The sequence below is a fragment of the Martes martes genome (genome assembly GCF_963455335.1).
Source record: "Martes martes genome assembly, chromosome: 9".
Classification (NCBI taxonomy): Eukaryota; Metazoa; Chordata; class Mammalia; order Carnivora; family Mustelidae; genus Martes; species Martes martes.
In genome coordinates, this window is record NC_137896.1 from 132,758,996 (window position 1) to 132,779,544 (window position 20,549).

The following is a 20,549-nucleotide window of genomic DNA, read 5'->3' on the forward strand; positions in this document are numbered from 1 at the left end:
GGCCTGGGAGGGGCCCACACGTCACGAAATCCGACAGTTCGCAAAGCCAAAGAGGAGGCGAGAGATCCTTCTCCACCCAAGACTCTGCTTACTGAGTAAGGGCCACTGGGAAAGCCCTGCGAGGACTCCCGGGCCAGAAAGAACTCAAAAATGAACAGAAGAGCACACGAAAGGATGCTCCATACCACGAGTCATTAGGAAAGTGAGAACCAAAATCACAACGAGATGCCGCTTCACGCTCACTAGGAGCAGCTGTGATTACAAAAGGCAAACGGCAAGTGTTGGCGAAGATGCGGAGAAATGGGAACGCTTGTGCCCTGCCTGGGGAGGGGGGACGGGGGGACGCAGAATGGCACAGCCACCTCGCGAAGCCGAACGAGCCCCCGAGCCGGCGAGCCCACTCCTCGGTTCATATGCTGAAGGAGGGAGAACAGGGCCTCACACAGATGCTCACAGGCCAGGGTTCACCGGGGCGTGTGTACACAGCGTGCCTGCGTGTGGTCTATACAGACAGCGGAACGTTGTTCACCCGCGCAGAGGAAGGGAGTCTGATTCGTGCGACTATATGGACGGACCTTGAACGCATTCCCTTAAGTGCTGTAGGATTTCACTGACATGCACTGTCTAGGCCAGGCAAATCCAGAGAGACAGAAAGTGAACTTGAGGTTACCTGGGGCTGGGGAGGAGGAAATGGGGAATTTTTGCTGAGTAGGCAGTTTCTGTTTGGGGCGATGAAAAAGTTTGGGAATAGGGGACGGTGACGGTTGCACAACACTGTGATTGTGATGCACACCATGGAATTGTACAGATAAAAATGGCGACTTCCATGTCACATATATTTTACCACAATGAAAAAATTTAAGGAGAAAAAGACTAGCAAAAGGCTATTTCCTCTAAACTACTTTTCAATAAATCTAGAAAGGGCACCTCATCTGATCCTCCCTGCCCAAAATTCCCCAAGTGTTCTGTTGATTAAAAATACTCAAAAAAAAAAATACTTTTTTTTTTAGCTTTCCCCTTATCCCTCCCCAATCCCACCAAAACAGAATTGTTACTTTTGTATTACATGAAACTTACAAATATAAACAAATCACATCAGTAAGGAGCTATGTGATTTCATATCTATTTGGATCTTTAATTTTTACTATTATAGGATCTTTCTCTTCTTTCCATTTTATTAAGCATTTTACTTCCTGCCAGGCACCATATTACATGCTTTAGATCTATGTTCTCTCATGCCTTCTTCACAATTACCTTATGAGGTATTCTTATCCCTAATTACTAATAGGGCACAGAGAGGTTAAGTAACTTGCTCAAGGTTACCCAGCATGTAAGAGATGGAGCTGAGATTCAAAACAAGCAGCACAAGCAAAGCCTGTGCTCCCAGGTTGCGGGAGAGGCTGCAGAAAATGACAGAAAGAGCACTGGAGTTGGGATTAGGGGATCTGATGAGGGACTTCGGGTAAATGGAGACAGAGTGCACAGCTTGCCTAACTCAGAAGGGAACGGCAAAGGCCAGGTCCAAGTGCTCCCAGAAACGCTTTGTGAAAAAGGCCACCTTAATGACAGGCAGTGTTTGATTTGAAAACCAGCTGCGGTTTCTGGGGTATGTTTTCTTCCTCTTTAATGTTATAAGTCAAAGTCATAGACTAACCACATGAGGCGGTTTCAAAGCACGAATAAATTCACTGGTTTGCTGGTAATCTGTGTGAGCAGAGAAAGAAATGTAATCAACAGACATTTTCAGTGGTAACTTCTGTCCAGACATGGTAGTGATTTCTTCTGGCTCAGACATGATATGCTGTTAAAAAACAAAACAAAACAAAAATAAAAGAAACAAAGCAAATAAACTACCCAATCAGAAAAGAAAAGTACATTTTCTATTTGTTAATGCAGCCACAAACTCTTACGTTAAATTTGGGACCTTTAGCACGAAAAGCATTCTAACCATTGACTTAGTAAATATCAAATACTTATTTTCTTGGTCAAGCAAATATTTAATTAGGAAAGTAAGTAGATTAACTAAAATTCAATGTACTTGGAGTACTGGAAGTGGCAATTGTAACTTATGGCCAGAAAGGCAAACTTGGATTCCCAGCTATTGTCCTGCTATAAAAGTCACTTTTCAGACAGATGTGTTTCTGTTCTGGAAATCTATTTTAAACACATGATCAACACTGTGTGACTTGAGAATACCCTAAAGTAATAAAAAACGGTCAAAATGGGGAATCAAAAGGTATTTTAAAAAATAAGGCAAGTTCTACAAAGAGAAGATAAGAGGATGCGAGGCTTGGATGTTCAGAAACGGCCTCTAGAGCTCTGCACGCATTTCCTACCATGTGCACATCCCCGAGCTAGCATCGACTGTGTGTATCAGTAGGAAGATAGGCAATCGACCCAGACACCTCCTGTGACTTTTTTCAAGAGGACACATTGGCAAACTTCTTCTTCAGTGAATGAAGGCATCCATGTTTTTGCATTTGTCTCAAATCAGTTCCTTTCCATAGTTTTTACTGAGACCGGATGGGCGCTTCTCAGGCTTTAATGTGCCACCTTGGCAATTCTGATTAGGAATAACACAGTGGTCTAAGACCATGGCTGACCTTGGCAAGTGTCCCTTCCACACAGTACCCTGCTATAATGACGCCGTTCCTCTTATCCGTGCACCAGCTTTCAAAGAGCTCCCTGGATAGGCCACTCTGCATCATGCCTGGGGAGGCCATGACAACGCTGGGACCAATGTCATCGAAATGATCCATGCTCTAGGAGGGGAAAAAGGAACGGTAGAGGCATGCTGAGTACCAGGGTTCGGCAAGGCATTCCTCGTTTTTAAAGAATAACAAAAAGCTAGGTAAAAAGATTAATCACACTACTGAAAGGGTCTCGATGAAACTAGTAAATATTTTAAGTCCAGTTTCTAAGATCCTAAACAATTTAGGCTAGGAATGAAAGAGGATCAAAGTGATAAAAGGCAGTTAGTTCACAGTGACCTTTTAAGTCTCCTGCTGGTATTAATGGGCAGTAATAGGATCATTTTCATTGTAGATCTGCGGGCAGGAAAAAGCAAGAGTCAAACGGCTTTCTATCTGCCCAAGACAGAACTCGGAAAGAATTTTCCCCACTCACAATGGCCTTGTGTGCTTCATGAGTATTTTGAGCTGGCCTAGAAATCCAACCAAAAAGTCCAATGTTGTTTCTAGGGAAAACTTGGCTCTAATTCTTAAAAATTAACTTAAAAAACAGCATTTTATGAATAGAGCCTATTTATAACTAGAAGATGACTTATAACCTCAATTATTTGGGGCATCATTTGTAAGATTAAAGCATTAGTTTTAACAAAACAGTATTTTTCTAAAACTATTTTTTAAAAAAGATTTTATTTACTCATTTGAGACAGAGAAAGAGAGAGAGAGAGCAAGAGCAGGGGGAGAGGCAGAGCGAGAGGGAGAAGCAGACTCTTCCCTGAATTGAGAGCCCAACGTGGGGCTTGATCCCAAGACCTGGAGATCATGACTTGAGCCGAAGGCAGACGCCCAACAATCTGAGCCACCCAAGAGCCCCTAAAACTATTTTTTTAACGAAAGAAAATAAGATTTTGTTGTTTATTGGATGCTCTACAAAAGTAAACACGGAATTTTTCATACATGGAAGGTGCAAAGGGAATCAAAAAGATGATTAGGTTAGAGTAAGAATAGAAAAACTTAATATATAATGTAACATATTTTTCTCATCAGGACTTTCTGTTTCTACGGCAGAGAGACCCAACTTAATCAGCATGGTAAATACTGAGAATGTATGCAGACTTGGAACAAGGGGCAAAAGCTGTTGAAGCGGGAAAGAATGCCAATTGCTAAGTTTTTGTCTTCCCGCAGAAAAACGTGCCGGCTAGAGACAGCAAGACCCCAGCAAGGACTGGGCCCCAGAACGGATGGCAGGCAGCTGTGAGTGCTGCTGACTCACTTATGATCCCGGGTCCCTCTCCAGCACTCACCTTGAGGTTACTAATGTGCTTGAAAACAAAGGGATTATTGATGTTGATCTGTTTGCGGATTTTGTCATTCATGGCATTTACGTACGTCTGGTACACGGCCATGCACTTCTTGGCCAAAGAGGATGCGTAGTATATGGGAATGTCATGGAGTTCTGGGTGATTCTGCCAGTACTCATCTAGACAGATTTTATAAGAAACAAATTGCATTTTGTTATGTGGGGTAAAAAGTTCAAATAATAAATGAATTTTAAGAAATTCAGACAACCAAGAAATAAAGCATAGAATTATGTATATACGGATTTACAAAACTATATATATAAATACTTACACATTTACACAACTACGTATATCTATCTCCCTCTCTCGCAATTTCTACAAATGACTAATTCATGTGTTAACAGCAAAGATAATCAAGGTTTGGAACCCCCTGGAGTGTTAGAAATACAATTTGTAATTACGAGCTCACAATTTGTTCAACATGGCCGCTACGTCTGCAGTAATTATCACCCTGGTTAAGGGTAAGCCACATTTAAGAGACTGACGTGCACAGGGATGGAAAGGGGGGGATGGGGGTACTGGTGTTGCAACTTGGTTGTTTCCCTTGAGGCCACCTCCTTTCTCCGGTCCCTTCTGGGCCTTTCAGCAAGAGGCCTCGTCCTTGTGGCTGTGCACCTGGTAGGCCTCTCACAGGGCCTGGCCCTTGGCCCTGCCTGTGGATACCCAGGTAACAGTAAGTGGGGGGTCCTTCCTGGGACACATTCCTAGCGGATCTTGCCTCCTGCCCACAGGAGAGGCCCTGTTCCATGCTGGATGGTCTGGGGACACGAATACCTTCCAGTACACTCAGTCTCGCTTCAGTCAGTCAGCTTGCTGTAGGCTGCTTGTAATCCGGGCTCTACCTCCTGCCCCTTGGTTTCCCTAGTGGCTCTGCAGCTCGGAGGCAGGGATGGCGAGCAGCACCGGCAGCGGCTGCCGTCTACTGGGCATGCTGAGCAGGGTTCCCAGAGTGTCGGCACCCACAGACCACACCGTACAGAAGGAACAGAGGCTCAGAGATACAAATCCCTTGCCCAAGATGCACACACCAGAATGTGGGCAGCTAAGATTTGATACCCACGGGTGGTCCAAGGCTCTGGGATGCAGCCTCTGATTCGAAAGGGTGCTTCTTGCATTCAACACATGTTGGCCTCTCTTGTGCTCTAGCTCTGGGACAAGGGGCAGAGGCTATCATGGAGCCTCGGGAGGGATTTCCAGGCTCTGAAGGCTTCCTACGTGCCCAGCCCTGGCTAGGCTAACATTTTTTTTTTCAAATTGAAGTACACTTGACATATGATATCCTATTAGTTTCAGGTGTATTTCACAGCAATTCAGTATTTATTATACACTACAAAATGATCCCCATGGTAAGTCTAGCTATCACCAGTCACCAGTTATTATAATACCACTAACTATATTCCCTATGCCGTAGATCACATTTCCGAAACATCTTTATCGTCTAAGTGGAAGTCTGTACATCTTTTTTTTTTTTTCAAGTTTTTTTTTGTTTTGTTTTTTTTTTTTTTTTTAAGATTTTATTTATTTATTTGTCAGAGAGAGAGAGAGGGAGAGAGAGCGAACGAGCACAGGCAGGCAGAGTGGCAGGCAGAGGCAGAGGGAGAAGCAGGCTTCCTGCTGAGCAAGGAGCCCGATGCGGGACTCGATCCCAGGACCCTGGGATCATGACCTGAGCCGAAGGCAGCTGCTTAACCAACTGAGCCACCCAGGCGTCCCAAGTCTGTACATCTTAATCCCCTTTACCTATTTTGCTTGACCCCTAAGCCCTCCCTCGTCTGGTTAACTAACAGTCTGTTTCCTGTATCCAAGAGCCTCTTTCTGTTTGGTTTGTTTGTTCATTTTTTTTTTTAGATTCCACATGTTAAGTGAAGTCATACGGTCTTTCTCTCTGACTAATTTCGCTGCTTAATACCCTCTAGGTCCACATGTGTTGCAAATGGCAAGACAGTTCTTCTTTATGGCGGAGAAACACTGTCCATTGTCTCTATATACCACATCTTCTTTATCGTTCATTCATCAGTGAACACTTAGGTCATTTCATGTCTTGGCTATTGTAAACAATGTTGCAATGAACTATGTCTTTACATTGGTGTTTTCATTTTCTCTGATAAAAACCCAGAAGTAGGGCTGCTGGATTGTATGGCCTTTCTAGTTTTTATTTTATGAGGAGCCTCCAAACTGTTTTCCAGTGGCTGTACCAATTTACATTCCCACCAACAGTGCACAATGGTTCCCTTTTCTCCATATGCTCACCAACATCTTTTTTTTTTTTTCTCGGTCTTTTTGGAAATAGCCATAGCCAATCTAGCAGGTGTGAGGTGGTATCTCACTGTGGTTCTGATTTGCAGTTCCCCTGATGACGAGTGATGTTGGACATCTTTTCATGGGCCTGTTGGCCATCAGGATGTCTTCTGTGGAAAACGTTTCTTCCAGTCCTCTGCCCTTTTTTAAAATCAGGTTGTTTTTTGATTTTAAGTTGTGCAGGTTCTTTATATATTTTGGTCATTAACCCTTTATCAGATGTATGATTTGTAAATATCTTCTCCCATTCAGTAGGTTGCCTTTTCATTTTGTTAAACATATTTTAGAGTTCAAGAAAATTAGCCTGGCTCTAAATTAAGCTTACAAAATCAAAACTTATTTCCTGAAAAGAATATTGTGATCACATGGAAGCTTTTAAAAACAATTCAATAGAAGTTTATGGTGAGTAACAAACCGTAACTTATTACCTTAGAGGGACACTAAATTCTGGCATAGCTTTAAATAGAAATGTACTCTCAATATTTCAAAGACTTATCAAAATTAGGATTTTTGTAGTCAGACTTTGTTAGTTACAAAATAGGACTGCCAGAGTTAAAATTGTTACTGAACACTCAAAAACAGGGTAGTCAGGGTGCCTGGGTGGCTCAGTGGGTTAAGCCTCTGCCTTTGGCTCAGGTCATGATCTCAGGGTCCTGGGATCGAGTCCCAAGTCAGGCTCTCTGCTCAGCGGGGAGCCTGCTCCCCCACCCCGCCCCCCCACCCCACCTGCCTCTCTGCCTACTTGGGATATCTCTCTGTCAAATACATAGATAGAATCTTTAAAAACAACAAAAACCAAAAACAGGATAGTCACATTATTGTTTGACTATATTTTTTAAAAAGCTGCCAGTTTCTGATAAAAAAGGAAAACTGTGTGGGCAATACACCTTTAAAGGACGTCTCATTTTGGACAAAAACTCTCATGAAATTCCAAAATATTGTAAGAGTAGAATGGCCAAAAGATATCATTTATTCTCCTAGGCACACCTGCATTTAGGAAATGTATTAAATGCCTAGTATCCAATTTACATTTATTATTTCCTTTTTTTAAAAAAGATTTTATTTATTTAATTGACAGAGAGAGACACAGCGAGAGAGGGAACACAAGTAGGGGGAGTGGGAGAGGGAGAAGCAGGCTCCCCACTGAGCAGGGAGCCCCATGTGGGGCTCAATCCCAGGATGCTGGGATCATGACCCGAGCCGAAGGCAGATACTCAACGACTGAGCCACCCAGATACCCTACATATTATTTCTAATTTTTAAAAACAACCTTATGAAGATTCATCTCCATCCTGCAGATTTTAGGAAACAGGCTTAAAAAAAGGTTGAAGAGTTGGGAATGTTATTTTTTCTACTTGTCTTATTAGTGAAAACTCTGTAGAAGGATAGGGACTTTTCCTGTCATGCACGTGACAAATCTATTTCCTGCTTTGCCCTCTGGTTTATTCTGCTCATGTTTTTACAGATGTAATTAAAGTTAATAGTGTCAAAGTTTTCTATACACTTTTATTTATTTCTCAAATACCTTGCAATGCATACTACATCCCAAGGTCATATCACTTCTCCTATTTTTTTGTATTTTTATGGACAAATTTCAAATGTCAAAGAAAAGTTAAATAACTTGGCCTCAAGATCACATGGCTAGAACACAGAAGAGGTTTGAAACCACTCGTCCCAATGACCATCCTGTCCGTTATGCTACATCGAAAGGGAGAATTTAGGGGGAAAGGAATAAGCAACCGAGTAGAGCAGTCCTGGTTCAGAAAAGGAATCAGAACACACGCCCTGATGGTAGACTCTCCAGAGAAAAATGCTGAATGCCAAGTTAAACTTGAATTTCATATAAAAGAAAAAAACGTTTTCAGGGTAGGAATATGTATTAAATATCCGAGACACTTCTGCTAAAATATTATTTGTTATTTATCTGAAATGCAAGTTTAGCTGGCTGTCCCATATTTTTATGTGCTGAATCTGGCAACCCAATGTGATGGTAACAACATGGTTTCCCCTTCCCAGTTTCCTCTGTTCTTTAAATTACTTTGTTATGGAGACTTTTCTTTTATGTATTTACCTTATTTTATTGGGGTAATGAGAGAGGGAGAAGCAGGCTCGATCCCAGGACGCTGAGATCATGACCTGAACCCAAGGCAGGCGCTTAATGACTGAGCCACCCAGGTGCCCCTATTTTATTTTAAAGATTTTACTTATTTATTTTTGAGAGAGCAGGAGCCAAGGGAGGGGGAGAGGGAGAGAGAGAATCTCAAGCAGGTCCCCCACTGAGCACAGAGCCCCACGCACGGCTCGATCTCACAATCAACACTTCTAAGGATGAGTTTGACGTGCAGTGAGGAAAAAAGACCGGGAGAAACCTGGACTGGCTAAGGATGCCAGGAATGCTGCTCCTACTATGTCCTATTGCTCACAGATGATCTTCTCCATTTTTCCTTTCCAGTGTAATAGGGATAGACTTATCCTTATCATCCTACAGATGGAGGTCAGGGCAAGAGCTTGATGTCACCATTTCTAGCTCTTCACACTGAAGCTGCAAACACAGTCTTTAAGAGGAGTGCTTTCCCCAAACAGCGTCACAGAATGTTCGAGTTAGAAGGATCATTAAGTATAAATATACACAGAAAGTGACACCTATTGTCCTCTGGTTACAAACAGTTACAGATGCTCATTGAAGCATTTGGAAAATAGAGAAAATCAGGAAAAAGAAATCACCCCCTTTCTCGCTGTCCAGATTTAACATCTTTCCAGTCATCTGTGTATTTTTATTTTTTATTTTTTATTTTTTTTCATCTGTGTATTTTTAACTAGGACTGGAGCATATACTGTTTTGAACCCTAATTTTTTTGTTCAATTGATATCTTATGTGAAAGTATACAATTACTCAACTGTGGTAAGACTTTTTTCCTACAAGGTGATATTTACTGACATGATAGTTCTTTAAAAATACTAAAATGATGGGGCGCCTGGGTGGCTCAGATGAGCATCTGACTCTTGGTTTCGGCTCAGGTCGTGATCTCATGGGTCATGGGATTGAGCCCTGTATCGGGCTCCTCGCTCCATGGAGTCTATTTGAGATTTTCTCCCTCTGCTCCTGCCCCCCAACCCATCTCTCTCCCTCTCTAAAATAAATAAATACATCTTTTTAAAAACTACTAAAATGATGAATACCCTTACTGATAAAATTTTCTTTGTATCATTTACTCCCACCCGCGGTACTGCTGGGTCAAAGGGTGACATATTTTTAGGACTCAGCTCACTGCAGAGTTCTGAGGCTGTTGGCAACTTCCAGAAAAGGGCACCACTTATATTCCCAGTAGAGGTGCCCAAGGGTCGCTGTTCCTCTGGGCTTTTGCAGCACTACGTATTTTTAGATGCAGAAAGGCAGAATGACCTATCCGAGGCCAGGCAATTACCTTGATAGAAAGGCAGTCCAAGATTTTGAGAATCCCCCTGCAAAAGGAAAAGGCGTACCTAAAATCAAGAGCAGCTCCTGAGCCCTTCCGAGAGCAAAGACGGGAATGAGACCTCGGCCCCCTCTGTTCACAATGTCGTGGACAGTGTTACAGAATCTTGCTTCTCGCTCTTCACGCTTCTCATGGATATGGGTCCCATAAGTAGATTCCTAAATGACACGTTGGAAGTATGAGACCAAGAATGACGATTCCCAAAGAACACGAAAGTTAAACATCAATAAAATGCAGCGGCAAAGTGATTCATTTCTCCATTAACGTGCCATTTACTTGAACACGCTGTGATAATACCAGCCGGAAAGGAGAGCAGCTAAAAATGTTAGAATTCAGATCTGCCTCTGCAGTAAGAAATTTTTAGAAAGAGGAATCGGGAAAAAATTTGAAACTGAATCTTCCCTGTTCAAGAGAATTCTTTTTTAAATCATTTTGCTTTGCATGGATGGGAAAAAGGGTATTTCTCCCATCTTTGATAAATCAGAACCTGTAAAACAGAAATAGATATTGTTTCTAATAGTTCTGTTTAAGAATATCCCTTAAACCTGACTAGGTCTGGCCCACTGGCCAGCAGCATGGGCGTCCCCGGGTGCTTGTTAGACGCGCTTAATCTTAGGCCCCAGCCCAGACCTACTGAATCCAACTCTGTATTTTAACAGTATGACCAGATGATTCATATGCAACATCAAAATTTGAGAGGTACTGCTCTAAAGTACCAGATATAATGAAAATAACTTTTTTCTGATGGTTAAAAAAAGCAACGAAAAACTTCCCTTAAATGAACATCAATTTATATGTGGGGTACCATTAGCTGAGTGAAAATGAATGCCTTTATGTGTTGCTTAGGGACAGCAATATGCCGGGGTCTCTCATACTTGGGCGTTGGGGGATGTTACAGGTGGTGAGGGAGAGACAGACAGTTCTTCCATCTTATTAAATATATATGGTATTTTTATATATATATACACACCATAGGCCCGAAAGATCTCTCTCCTAATCCCTGACCTCACTGTCACCAATACACATTTTTTAATTTGTTTTTCGTCAGCCACCACCCTAACCCTCACCAAAAGCTCTGGACAGTGACTTGCAAACTAGCAGGCAGCTAGACCACACACACACATCAAGTTAGCGGGAGCGATGAGCTGAAAAGACAGTGGGGTCACACCATTTCTATAAAACCCCCTTAAGATGTTCTATGAATTTGGGGTAATTCTCTTAGACAAAAATACTTAGTGTTTAGAGGAGGTGGCCTATCATCTCTGATAGGAGACCAGAGTTAACACATTGAACAGCAAGAAGGTGGAGCTGTGCTAAGAGAAGCAAAAAAAAAAAAAAAAAAAAAAAAAGAATTAATACTAGTAGGGGCACCTGGGTGGCTTAGTTGGTTAAGTGCCTGCCTTTGGCTCAGGTCATGATCCCAGTGGAGTCCTGGGATCGAGCCCTGCATTAGGGTCCCTGCTCAGCAGGAAACCTGCTTTTCCCTCTCCCTGCACCCCTCTCCCTGCTTGTGCTTTCTCTTGCTCTCTCTCTCAAATAAAATCTTAAAAAATAAATAAAAATAAATTAAAAAAAAACTAGTTCATTTACATCTGATAACTAATATTATGAAAATGATATCATGGTATTTTTTCCCCCACTGGAAAAAATCCTGCTTCCATTACACTAATTAAAACAAATAGCACAAATACTTACAATAATAAGAATATCAGGTTTAATATTGGGAATTTCAGCTGCCATTAAGTGTCTGTCTTCTTGTCTTGAGAAATCACCTGTGTACAAAAGCTGTGAAAAAAATAAAGCTAGACAGGATTTTGGAAGGTTTTGTTTTACTAGTGAAGACATTAAGCTCATAAAATCTAAAGGTGAAGTTCAGTAGAAAAAACAGCCTACAACTGATGAAATTTAGATGCAGTACTTAATTATGTGTAATTCAAAGTGTGTATCTCAGTTCAGTTACATAAACCATCCAGTGTTTCCATTATTCACTCTAACTTGGGGGAATGATAGACTCCCAGACGCACCCAGCACAGACAACCCGTGCATTAATAAACCCAAGAAGTGCTCTGAACACCAGGTACAAAAAGGGCATGATGAGGAAAGAAATCTACTGAGGTATATGGAAAAACCATCTAAAGTGTAAGACAAAAACACAGGGTATGCATCAAATTTCACATGGGAGTTCAGATCTGCATTTGGGCTTTCTGCTTATTTTTTTGTGCCTCTGAGCAAATGGTAAGAATAAATGATTTAGTAGTACTTAGTACAACTGGATGTGTAAACAGTTCAAATCAATGAGCAGCTGCTAACAATTCAAGGCAATATTACTCCAGAGCATTGACTCTCAGCTCTACCTACACAGAGGAATCACCTAGAAAACTTAAAAAGGAAGGAAAAAAAAAGGCCAAGGCCACACCCTCAGAGTCTGATTTGATGAGGTTTTTTTTTTTTTTTTTAAGATTTTATTCATTTATTTAACAGAGAGAGAGAGATCACAAGTAGGCAGAGAGGCAGGCAAAGGCAGAGAGGGAAGCAGGCTCCCCACTGAGCAGAGAGCCCGATGCGGGGCGCGATCCTAGGACCCTGGGATCATGACCTAAGCCGAAGGCAGAGGCTTTACCCACTGAGCCACCTAGGTGCCCCTTATGAGTATTTTTAAACAGGGTCCCTAAGTGACTCCAACATGCAGCAGACGTAAAAGCTGGTGCTGTCATCCAACTACGTTTTACAAGGATGGTGGCAAGATCCATTCTGATGAACACCTGTCAATCATGCAACGCCCTGCCCCTTTCCGGGGCTTCCCGGTGAATCCCAGAACATCAAGGTCACAGGAATGCCCAACCAGGGTTGAACTCGAAACAGGTACAGCCATAAAGAAAGCTCTGCCCTCATCATTTTTCTAAAGGACCCTGGAAAGAATCAATCCTATGGCACTGTGAAGGAACTTTAGTCTTTTGAGAATCTTACTTTACTCTTTCTAATTTTGATACAGGAAGTCTCACTGTGGGGGTATGAACTGTGATACCCCCTGGGCGCCTGGGTGGCTCAGTGGGTTAAAGCCTCTGCCTTCGGCTCAGGTCATGGTCCCAGGATCCTGGGATCGAGCCCCATGTCGGGCTCTCTGCTCAGCGGGGAGCCTGCTTCTTCCTCTCTCTCTGCCTGCCTCTCTGCTTGCTTGTGATCTCTGTCTGTTAAATAAATAAATAAAATCTTTAAAAAAAATAAATAAAAATAAAAGGAAAAAGCATCAACTAAATTTTATCATATGTTCAGTGTTTGACACCTCGCAGTCCTAGGGAATTTCCTTCAGTGTCACTCGGGGGCACAAAGCTCTCTCAGATTTCTCTTGGGGACGAAGCCGTAAGAGCGAGAGTACCTTCACACCCGCAATCTCAATCATGAACATGGCAGCTCCGAGGACGTGGCCCGCGTGGTAACACCAAAACTTGATTCCTGCAACTTCTTTAACTTCATGGAAGTTGATGGTTTCAATTTTGTCCATACTCTCTTCCAGATCTGTCTCTGTATACAGCATGTCGTCTGCTGATATATTACTAAATATTTAAAAAGGCCAATACAAACAATTAAGGGCAAGATTTTTCAAACTCTTTGAACTCGAAGAGATTGTCTGTGAATGGAAGAGCCACAAAAGTTCTTTCATTGTATGGATTATGCTACTTAGAATCTCTTGGACATTTTGGGTATTTTTTGACTCGGTAGTTATAATAATAAAAAGGTTTGGTGTGTAGAGCTATAAAGCGTGATTTTAAGCAAAGTGCATAGTACTCTTATGATAGTATTTCTCAATGTTTTTATCTGCCCCAACACTCCTGAGAGATAAACTCGATCAGACACTCACACATACTGAACCACAGCAGAGTTTCCCATCAGGATATGAAAAGACTTCTCTACAAAATGTAGTATAAGTTTTCTCCTGGAAATTATGCTAATGTACTTCTAAAAAAGCAAAAGGGAGTGGTGGTTAAGGCCACAGACTCTGGTGCCAGATTGCCTGGGTCCAAATCCCAGCTTTGTCTCTTACTGTGACCATCACAGGCAAATCACCTAACCTCTATGTGTCTCAGTTTCATCATCTGTAAAATGGGATTCATAACAGAACCTACAGCATGAAGGCAAGATGAAGATGAGTTAACATATGTTGAGAAGTGAGGACTACGTCTGCACCTGGTTAGCATTATTTAAGTTGTGAGCAGTATAATTACTAAGGGTAACTCTTCCATTCTTTTATATGTGAAGAATAACAAATTGCCTCTGAGCTACTTTTGGAATATACAGATGTAAACTTTTGAAGGCTAATAATTTATGCTGTAGGTATCATAAAAATGCTTCTAACTTTTCTGATTATCCTCTTATAACTAGGAAAAAAAGTCCTCAGGAATCTTTTTCATTTAAGATAGTAATCTGCTTTGATCAAATACTCTAAAATAAGATTTCGGTCTCTATCAGTGTATCATGTGCTTGATCTTAAATTTTAATAAAATCATAAAATTCTGTTTACAAAAATTGTTAGCATACCTTATAATTCACCTAAATTACAAAGATTTAAGGATGTAAAAACTTCATAAAGACTTTATGGTCAGGAAGGTGCTGCATACATGATAGGTATTCAAGGAGTTGATATTGAATGACAAATTAATGACAGCCTTGTGAATAAAAAAGAGTGTCTCACTTCCAAACACAAAACGGTCCATATCTTGAATTTTATGTATTCAGTAGAAGCAAATTCCTGTATGAATCTAATAAAGCAATTTACCTGACTTTGACATAATCTGAAAGAAGCCATCTATAAATAGCTTTTGTGGCATGAGTCATAAACGTTCTTCCTTTGAAACTTGTCTTCTGTAGAAACCAGGGCAAAGCTCCACAGTGATCCAAATGGAAACTTAAAGAGAAACAGAAAGAGTCTGTCAATTCTTAAAATACTATCCATCATATACCATATGAAATGAAACTGTGGCTCATTGTACAGACAAGTCCTATGTAACAGCTGCATATGAATAGTTTTAGACCATCAAGGGGAGGTTATGTGTAGAGGGAAGGAATGGAGCGCCCAGTTCTGCAGGGCTGCTAGCAAAGAGATCCCAAGACCCAGGTCACCACCCCAGCTGAAACTAAGAGCCAGAAGCTCAACTGACTGTTCTTTTGATTTCTATTTCATTGATTTCTGCTCTGATTTTATTAAATCACTTCTCTTGCTGGGTTTAGGCTTTATTTGCTGTTCTTCTCCAGCTCCTTTAGGTGTAAGGTTGGGTTGTGTATTTGAGACCTTTCTTGTGTCTTGAGAAAGGCTCGTAGTGCTATGTACTTCCCTCCTAGGACCACCTTTGCTGCATCCCCAAGGTTTTGAACAGTTGTGTTTTCATTTTCATTTCCTTCCCTGAATTTTGAATTCTTTTTAATTTCCTCGTTGACCCACTCATTCTTTAGTAGGATGCTCTTTAGCCTCCATGTATTTGAGTTCTTTCCAAGTTTCCTCTTGTGATTGAGATCCAGTTTCAAAGCACTGCGGTCTGAAAATATTCAGGGAATGATTCTAATCTTTTGATACTGGTTGAGACATGATCTGTGACCCAGTATGGGATCTATTCTGGACAATGTTCCCTGTGCACTCGAGAAGAATGGGTATTCTGTTGCTTTAGGATGGAATGCTCTGAATATATCTGTGATGTCCATCTGGTCCAGTGTGTCCTTCAAAGCCCATTTCCTTGTTGATCTGTTTCGATGATCTGCCCATTGCAGTTGAGTGGGGTTTTAAAGTCCCCTACTATTACTGTATTATTATTGATGTGTTCCTTTAATTTTGTTGTTAATTGGTTTATATAATTGGCTGCTCCCACATTAGGGGCATTAATATTTACAACTGTTAGATCTTCTTGCTGGATAGACCCTTTAATTATGATATAGTGTCCTTCCTCATCTCTTATTACAGTCTTTGGTTTAAAATCTAACTTGTCTGAAATAAGGATTGCCACCCTAGCTTAGAACAGATCAATAAAACTAGGAGCTGGTTCTTTGAAAGAATTAATAAGATCGATAAACCACTGGCCAGACTTATCAAAAAGAAAAGAGAAAGGACCCAAATAAATAAAATCATGAATGAAAGAGAGATTATAACCAATGCCAAAGAAATACAATTATAAGAACATATTAAGAGCAACTATATGCCAACAAATTAGGCAATTTGGAAGAAATGGATGCATTCCTAGAGATGTATACATTACCAAAACTGAAACAGAAAGAAACAGAAAACCCGAACAGACCCATAACCAGCAAGGAAATTGAAGCAGTAACCCAAAATCTCCAAACAAACAAGAGTCCAGGGCCAGAGAGCTTCCCAGAGGAATTCTACCAAACATTTAAAGAAGAATGAATACCTATTCTTCTGAAGGTGTTTCAAAAAAATAGAAATGGAAGGAAAACTTGTAAACTCTTTTTAGGAGGCCAGCATTACCTAGATCCCAAAACCAGGCAAAGACCCCACCAAAAGGGAGAATTACAGACCAATGTTCCTGATGAACATGGATGGAAAATTCTTGCCAAGACACTAGCCAGTAGAATCCAATAGTACGCTAAAAGGATTATTCACCACGACCAAGTGGGATTTATTCCTGGGCTGCAACAGTGGTTCAACATCCACAAATCAATCAACGTGATACACCACATTAATAAAATAAAGGACAAGAATCATATGATTCTTTCAACAGATACAGGAAAAGCATCTGAAAAAGTACAACATTCTTTCTTGACTAAAACTCTACAGTGTATGGCTACAGGGAACACATGTCAATATCGTAAAAGTCATCTATGAAAAGTCCACAGCGAATATTACTCTCAATGGGGAAAAACTGAGAGCTTTCCCCCCAAGGTCAGGAACACAGCAGGGATGTTCTCTCTCACCACTGTTATTTAACATAGGACTAGAAGTCCTAGCCTCAGCAATCAGACGACAAAAAGAAATAAACAGCATCCAAATCGGCAAGGAAGAAGTCAAACTCTCACTCTAAGCAGATGACATACTTTACGTGGAACACCCAGAAGACTCCACCCCAAAATTGCTAGAATCATACAGGAACTCAGCAATGTGGCAGGATATAAATCAATGCAAAGAAGTCAGTTGCATTTCTATACACTAACAATGAGACAGAAGAAAGAGAAATTAAGGAGTCCATCCCATTTATAATTGCACCCAAAATTTTAAGATGCCAAATAAACCTAACCAAATACGCAAAGAATCTGTACTCAGAAAACTATAAAGTACTCATGAAAGAAATTGAGGAAGACACAAAGAGATGGATAAACATTCCATGCTTATGGACTGGAAGAACAAATGTTAAAATGTCTATGCTACCTAGAGCAACCCATACATTCAATACAATCTCTATCAAAATACCATCAACTTTTTTCACACAGCTGCAACAAATAATCCTAAAATTTGTATGGAACCAGAAAAGACCCCAAATAGCCCAAGGAATATTGAAAAGGAAAACCAAAACTGGCGGCATCACAATTCCAAACTTTAAGCTCTATTACAAAGTTGTAATCATCAAGACAGGATGGTACTGGCACAAAAACAGACACACAGATCAATGGAATAGAATAAGGAGCCCAAAAATGGACCCTCAATTCTATGGTCAACTAATCCTCAACAAAGCAGAAAAGAACATCCAACAGAAAAAGGACAGTGTCTTCAACAAATGGTGTTGGACAGCCACATGCAGAAGAATGAGACTAGACCGTTTCCTTACACCACACACAAAAATAGACTCAAAATGGATGAAAGACCTAAATGTGAGACAGGACACCATCAAAATCCTAGAGGAGAACACAGGCAGCAACCTCTTTGACCTCTGATGCAGCAACTTCTTACTACATACATCTCCAAGGCAAGGGAAACAAAGGCAAAAATGAACTACTGAGACTTCATCGAGATAAAAAGCTTTTGCACAACAAAGGAAACTGTCAACAAAACCAAAAGACAACTGACAGAATGGGAGAAGATATTTGCAAATGTCTTGTATCCAAAAATCTATAAAGAACTTACCAAACTCAACATCCAAAGAGTAATCCAGTCAAGAAAAGGGCAAAAGACATGAACAGACATTTCTCCAAAGAAGACACACAAATGGCTAACAGAAACATGAAAAAATGCTGAACATCACTTGGCATCAGGAAGTGATCAAGATCAAAATGAGATACCACCTTACACTAGTCACAATGGCTGAAATTAATACGTCAGAAAGGACAGGTGCTGGTGAGGATGAGGGGAAAGAGGATCCCTACTACACTGTTTACACTGTTGGTAGGAATGTAAGCTGGCGCAGCCACTCTGGAAAACAGTATGGAGGTTCCTCAAAAAGTTGAAAATAGAGCTACCCTATGACCCAGCAATTGTACTACTAGGGATTTATCCCAAAGATACAAATGTATGATCCAAAGGGGCACCCACACCCCAATGTTTATAGCAGCAATGTCCACAACAGCCAAACTATGAAAAGAGTCCAGCCGTCCATCAACAGATGAATGGATAAAGAAGATGTGGTTCATATACACAATGGAATACTACTCAGCCATCAAAAAGATGAAATCTTGCCATTTACAATGACATGGATGGAGACAGAGAGTATCATGCTAAGTAAGTCGATCAGAGAAAAATAATTATCATACGATCTCACTCATTTGTGGAATTTAAGAAACAAAACAGAAGAGCATAGGGGAAGGAAGGAAAAAAATGAGATAAAATCAGAGAGGGAGACAAACCATAAGAGACTCTTATCATAGGAAATAAACTGAGGGTTGCTGGAGGGGAGGTGGGGGGATGGGGTCACTGGGTGATGGACATTAAGGAGGGCATGTGATATAATGAGCACTGGGTGTTATATGACTGATGAATCACTGACCTCTACCTCTGAAACTAATAATATATTATATATTAATTAATTGAATTTAAATCAATTTTTTTTTAAAAAGCTCTACTGATATGAATAATGTTGAAGAAATAGGTACTGGTTCATCTGACACTGCATTATCTTAATGGATATATGTTTATATTTTCTGAGGAAGATGAATTCCATTTAATTGGAAATTGTTATTGCTTCAAAATAATCAGTGTAATGCAATACACTTCAATTTTAATAACTGGGTTTTTTTTTTTAAGATTTTATTTACTTATTTGAGAGAGAGAGAGAGAGAGAGCACAGAGGGGGAAGGATCAGAGGGAGAAGCAGACTCCCTGATGAGCAGGGAGCCCAATGTGGGGCTCAATCTCAGGACCTGGGATCATGACCCGAGTCAAAGGCAGTTGCTTAACCAAATGAGCCATCCAGGTGTCCTTTAGTAACTGCTTTAACACAGTTTTTAACACAGTTCTTGAAATATGAAAGAAACAGACAACAGTGTGTAACACTGTCTTTTTACAATAAAGTGTTACCAAGTGTCTACTCAAACTGAGGAAAATGTTGCAGTGAAAGAATACGTTGCAAGAAAAAAAAAAAAAAACCCTAAAGCCTTACCTTTGGAAAATAAGTGCTGGAAAATGGCCCAATTAAAAAAAAAAAGTTGTTCAACCAACTGAGCCACCCTGGTGCTCCTTAAATTCTTTTTTTTTTTTTTTAAAGATTTTATTTATTTGACAGACAGATTTCACAAGTAGGCAGAGAAGCAGGCAGAGAAGGAGGAGGAAGCAGGCTCCCCACCGAGCAGAGAGCCCGACGTGGGGCTTAATCCCAGGACTCTGGGATCGCGACCCGAGCCGAAGGCAGAGGCTTTAACCCACTGAGCCACCCAGGTGCCCCTAAAATTCTTTTTATTAAGCATCCAACTCTTGGTTTTGGCACAGGACATGATCTCTTGGCGTTGTGGGACCAGCCCACAATGTCAGGCTCCGTGCTCTGTGGGGGAGCCTGCTGGAGAGTCTCCCCATCTCTCTCTGCCCCTACCTCCCACCACTGTCATGTGCTCTCTCTAAATAAATAAATCCTCTAAAAATTTTTTTAAATGAAGTAAACTCTACCCTCAAAGTGGGACTTAAACTCACGACCCTGAAATCAACAGCCACATGCTCTGCTGACTGAGCACGCCAGGGGTCCCAGAAAACACTCTTCTAAAACACCAGAATCGGGTGCCTGAGTGGTTCAGTCAGTTAAGCGTCTGCTTTCGGCTTGGGTCATGATCAAGGCCGCACGGGGCTCCCTGCTCAGCTGGGAAGCCTGCTTCTCCCCCTCCCTCTGCTGGCTGCTCGCTCTGCTTGTGCTCACTCTCTTGTCAAATAAATAAATAAAATCTTAAAAAATAAAACAAACACCAGAATCTTAAAATCTGATAACGATCTTTACAGTAATAGTTCTTGAAAAACAGAGTCGTTAATAAAGAAAACAACTTACTGACTAATTAACAGGAGATCAATCTCAGCTGGGTCAATTAAGTCGATATAAGGAAGAGCGTCCATTCCTTCTAGGCCGGGGTGGATCCCGCAGTCCAGCTGAAAGAGCAGAGAGAAGGATCACAATCCCCTACACGTTTTATTAACACTTACTTAACAGCCAGCATTTATAACAAATCCATCAACACAATAATCAAGAGGGACTGTATACAGTAACATCTGCGATGCAATTCTTATTAAACATCTCAAATATGCCATTAACAATTCTCAATTTCCAAAACAAATAGAAAATACAGCTCACAGTTAAGCCACAAGATACAAGATAAAA

The 20,549-nt window shown here is 40.9% G+C and overlaps 1 protein-coding gene across 1 annotated transcript in view; it reads right to left on the minus strand.

Moving 5' to 3' along the window:
• Nucleotides 1-20,549, minus strand: part of CPSF3 (cleavage and polyadenylation specific factor 3) — a 45,470-nt gene that overhangs the window by 19,447 nt on the left and 5,474 nt on the right. Inside the window, exons 3-10 of the mRNA XM_080812760.1 lie at nt 20,223-20,320; nt 14,597-14,725; nt 13,199-13,376; nt 11,518-11,607; nt 9,830-9,980; nt 3,992-4,167; nt 2,604-2,762; nt 1,655-1,801 (exon numbers count right to left, since the gene is read on the minus strand). Of these exons, the coding sequence (XP_080668886.1) occupies nt 1,655-1,801; nt 2,604-2,762; nt 3,992-4,167; nt 9,830-9,980; nt 11,518-11,607; nt 13,199-13,376; nt 14,597-14,725; nt 20,223-20,320 (1,128 nt within the window). The remainder of the gene's footprint in view (nt 1-1,654; nt 1,802-2,603; nt 2,763-3,991; nt 4,168-9,829; nt 9,981-11,517; nt 11,608-13,198; nt 13,377-14,596; nt 14,726-20,222; nt 20,321-20,549) is intronic.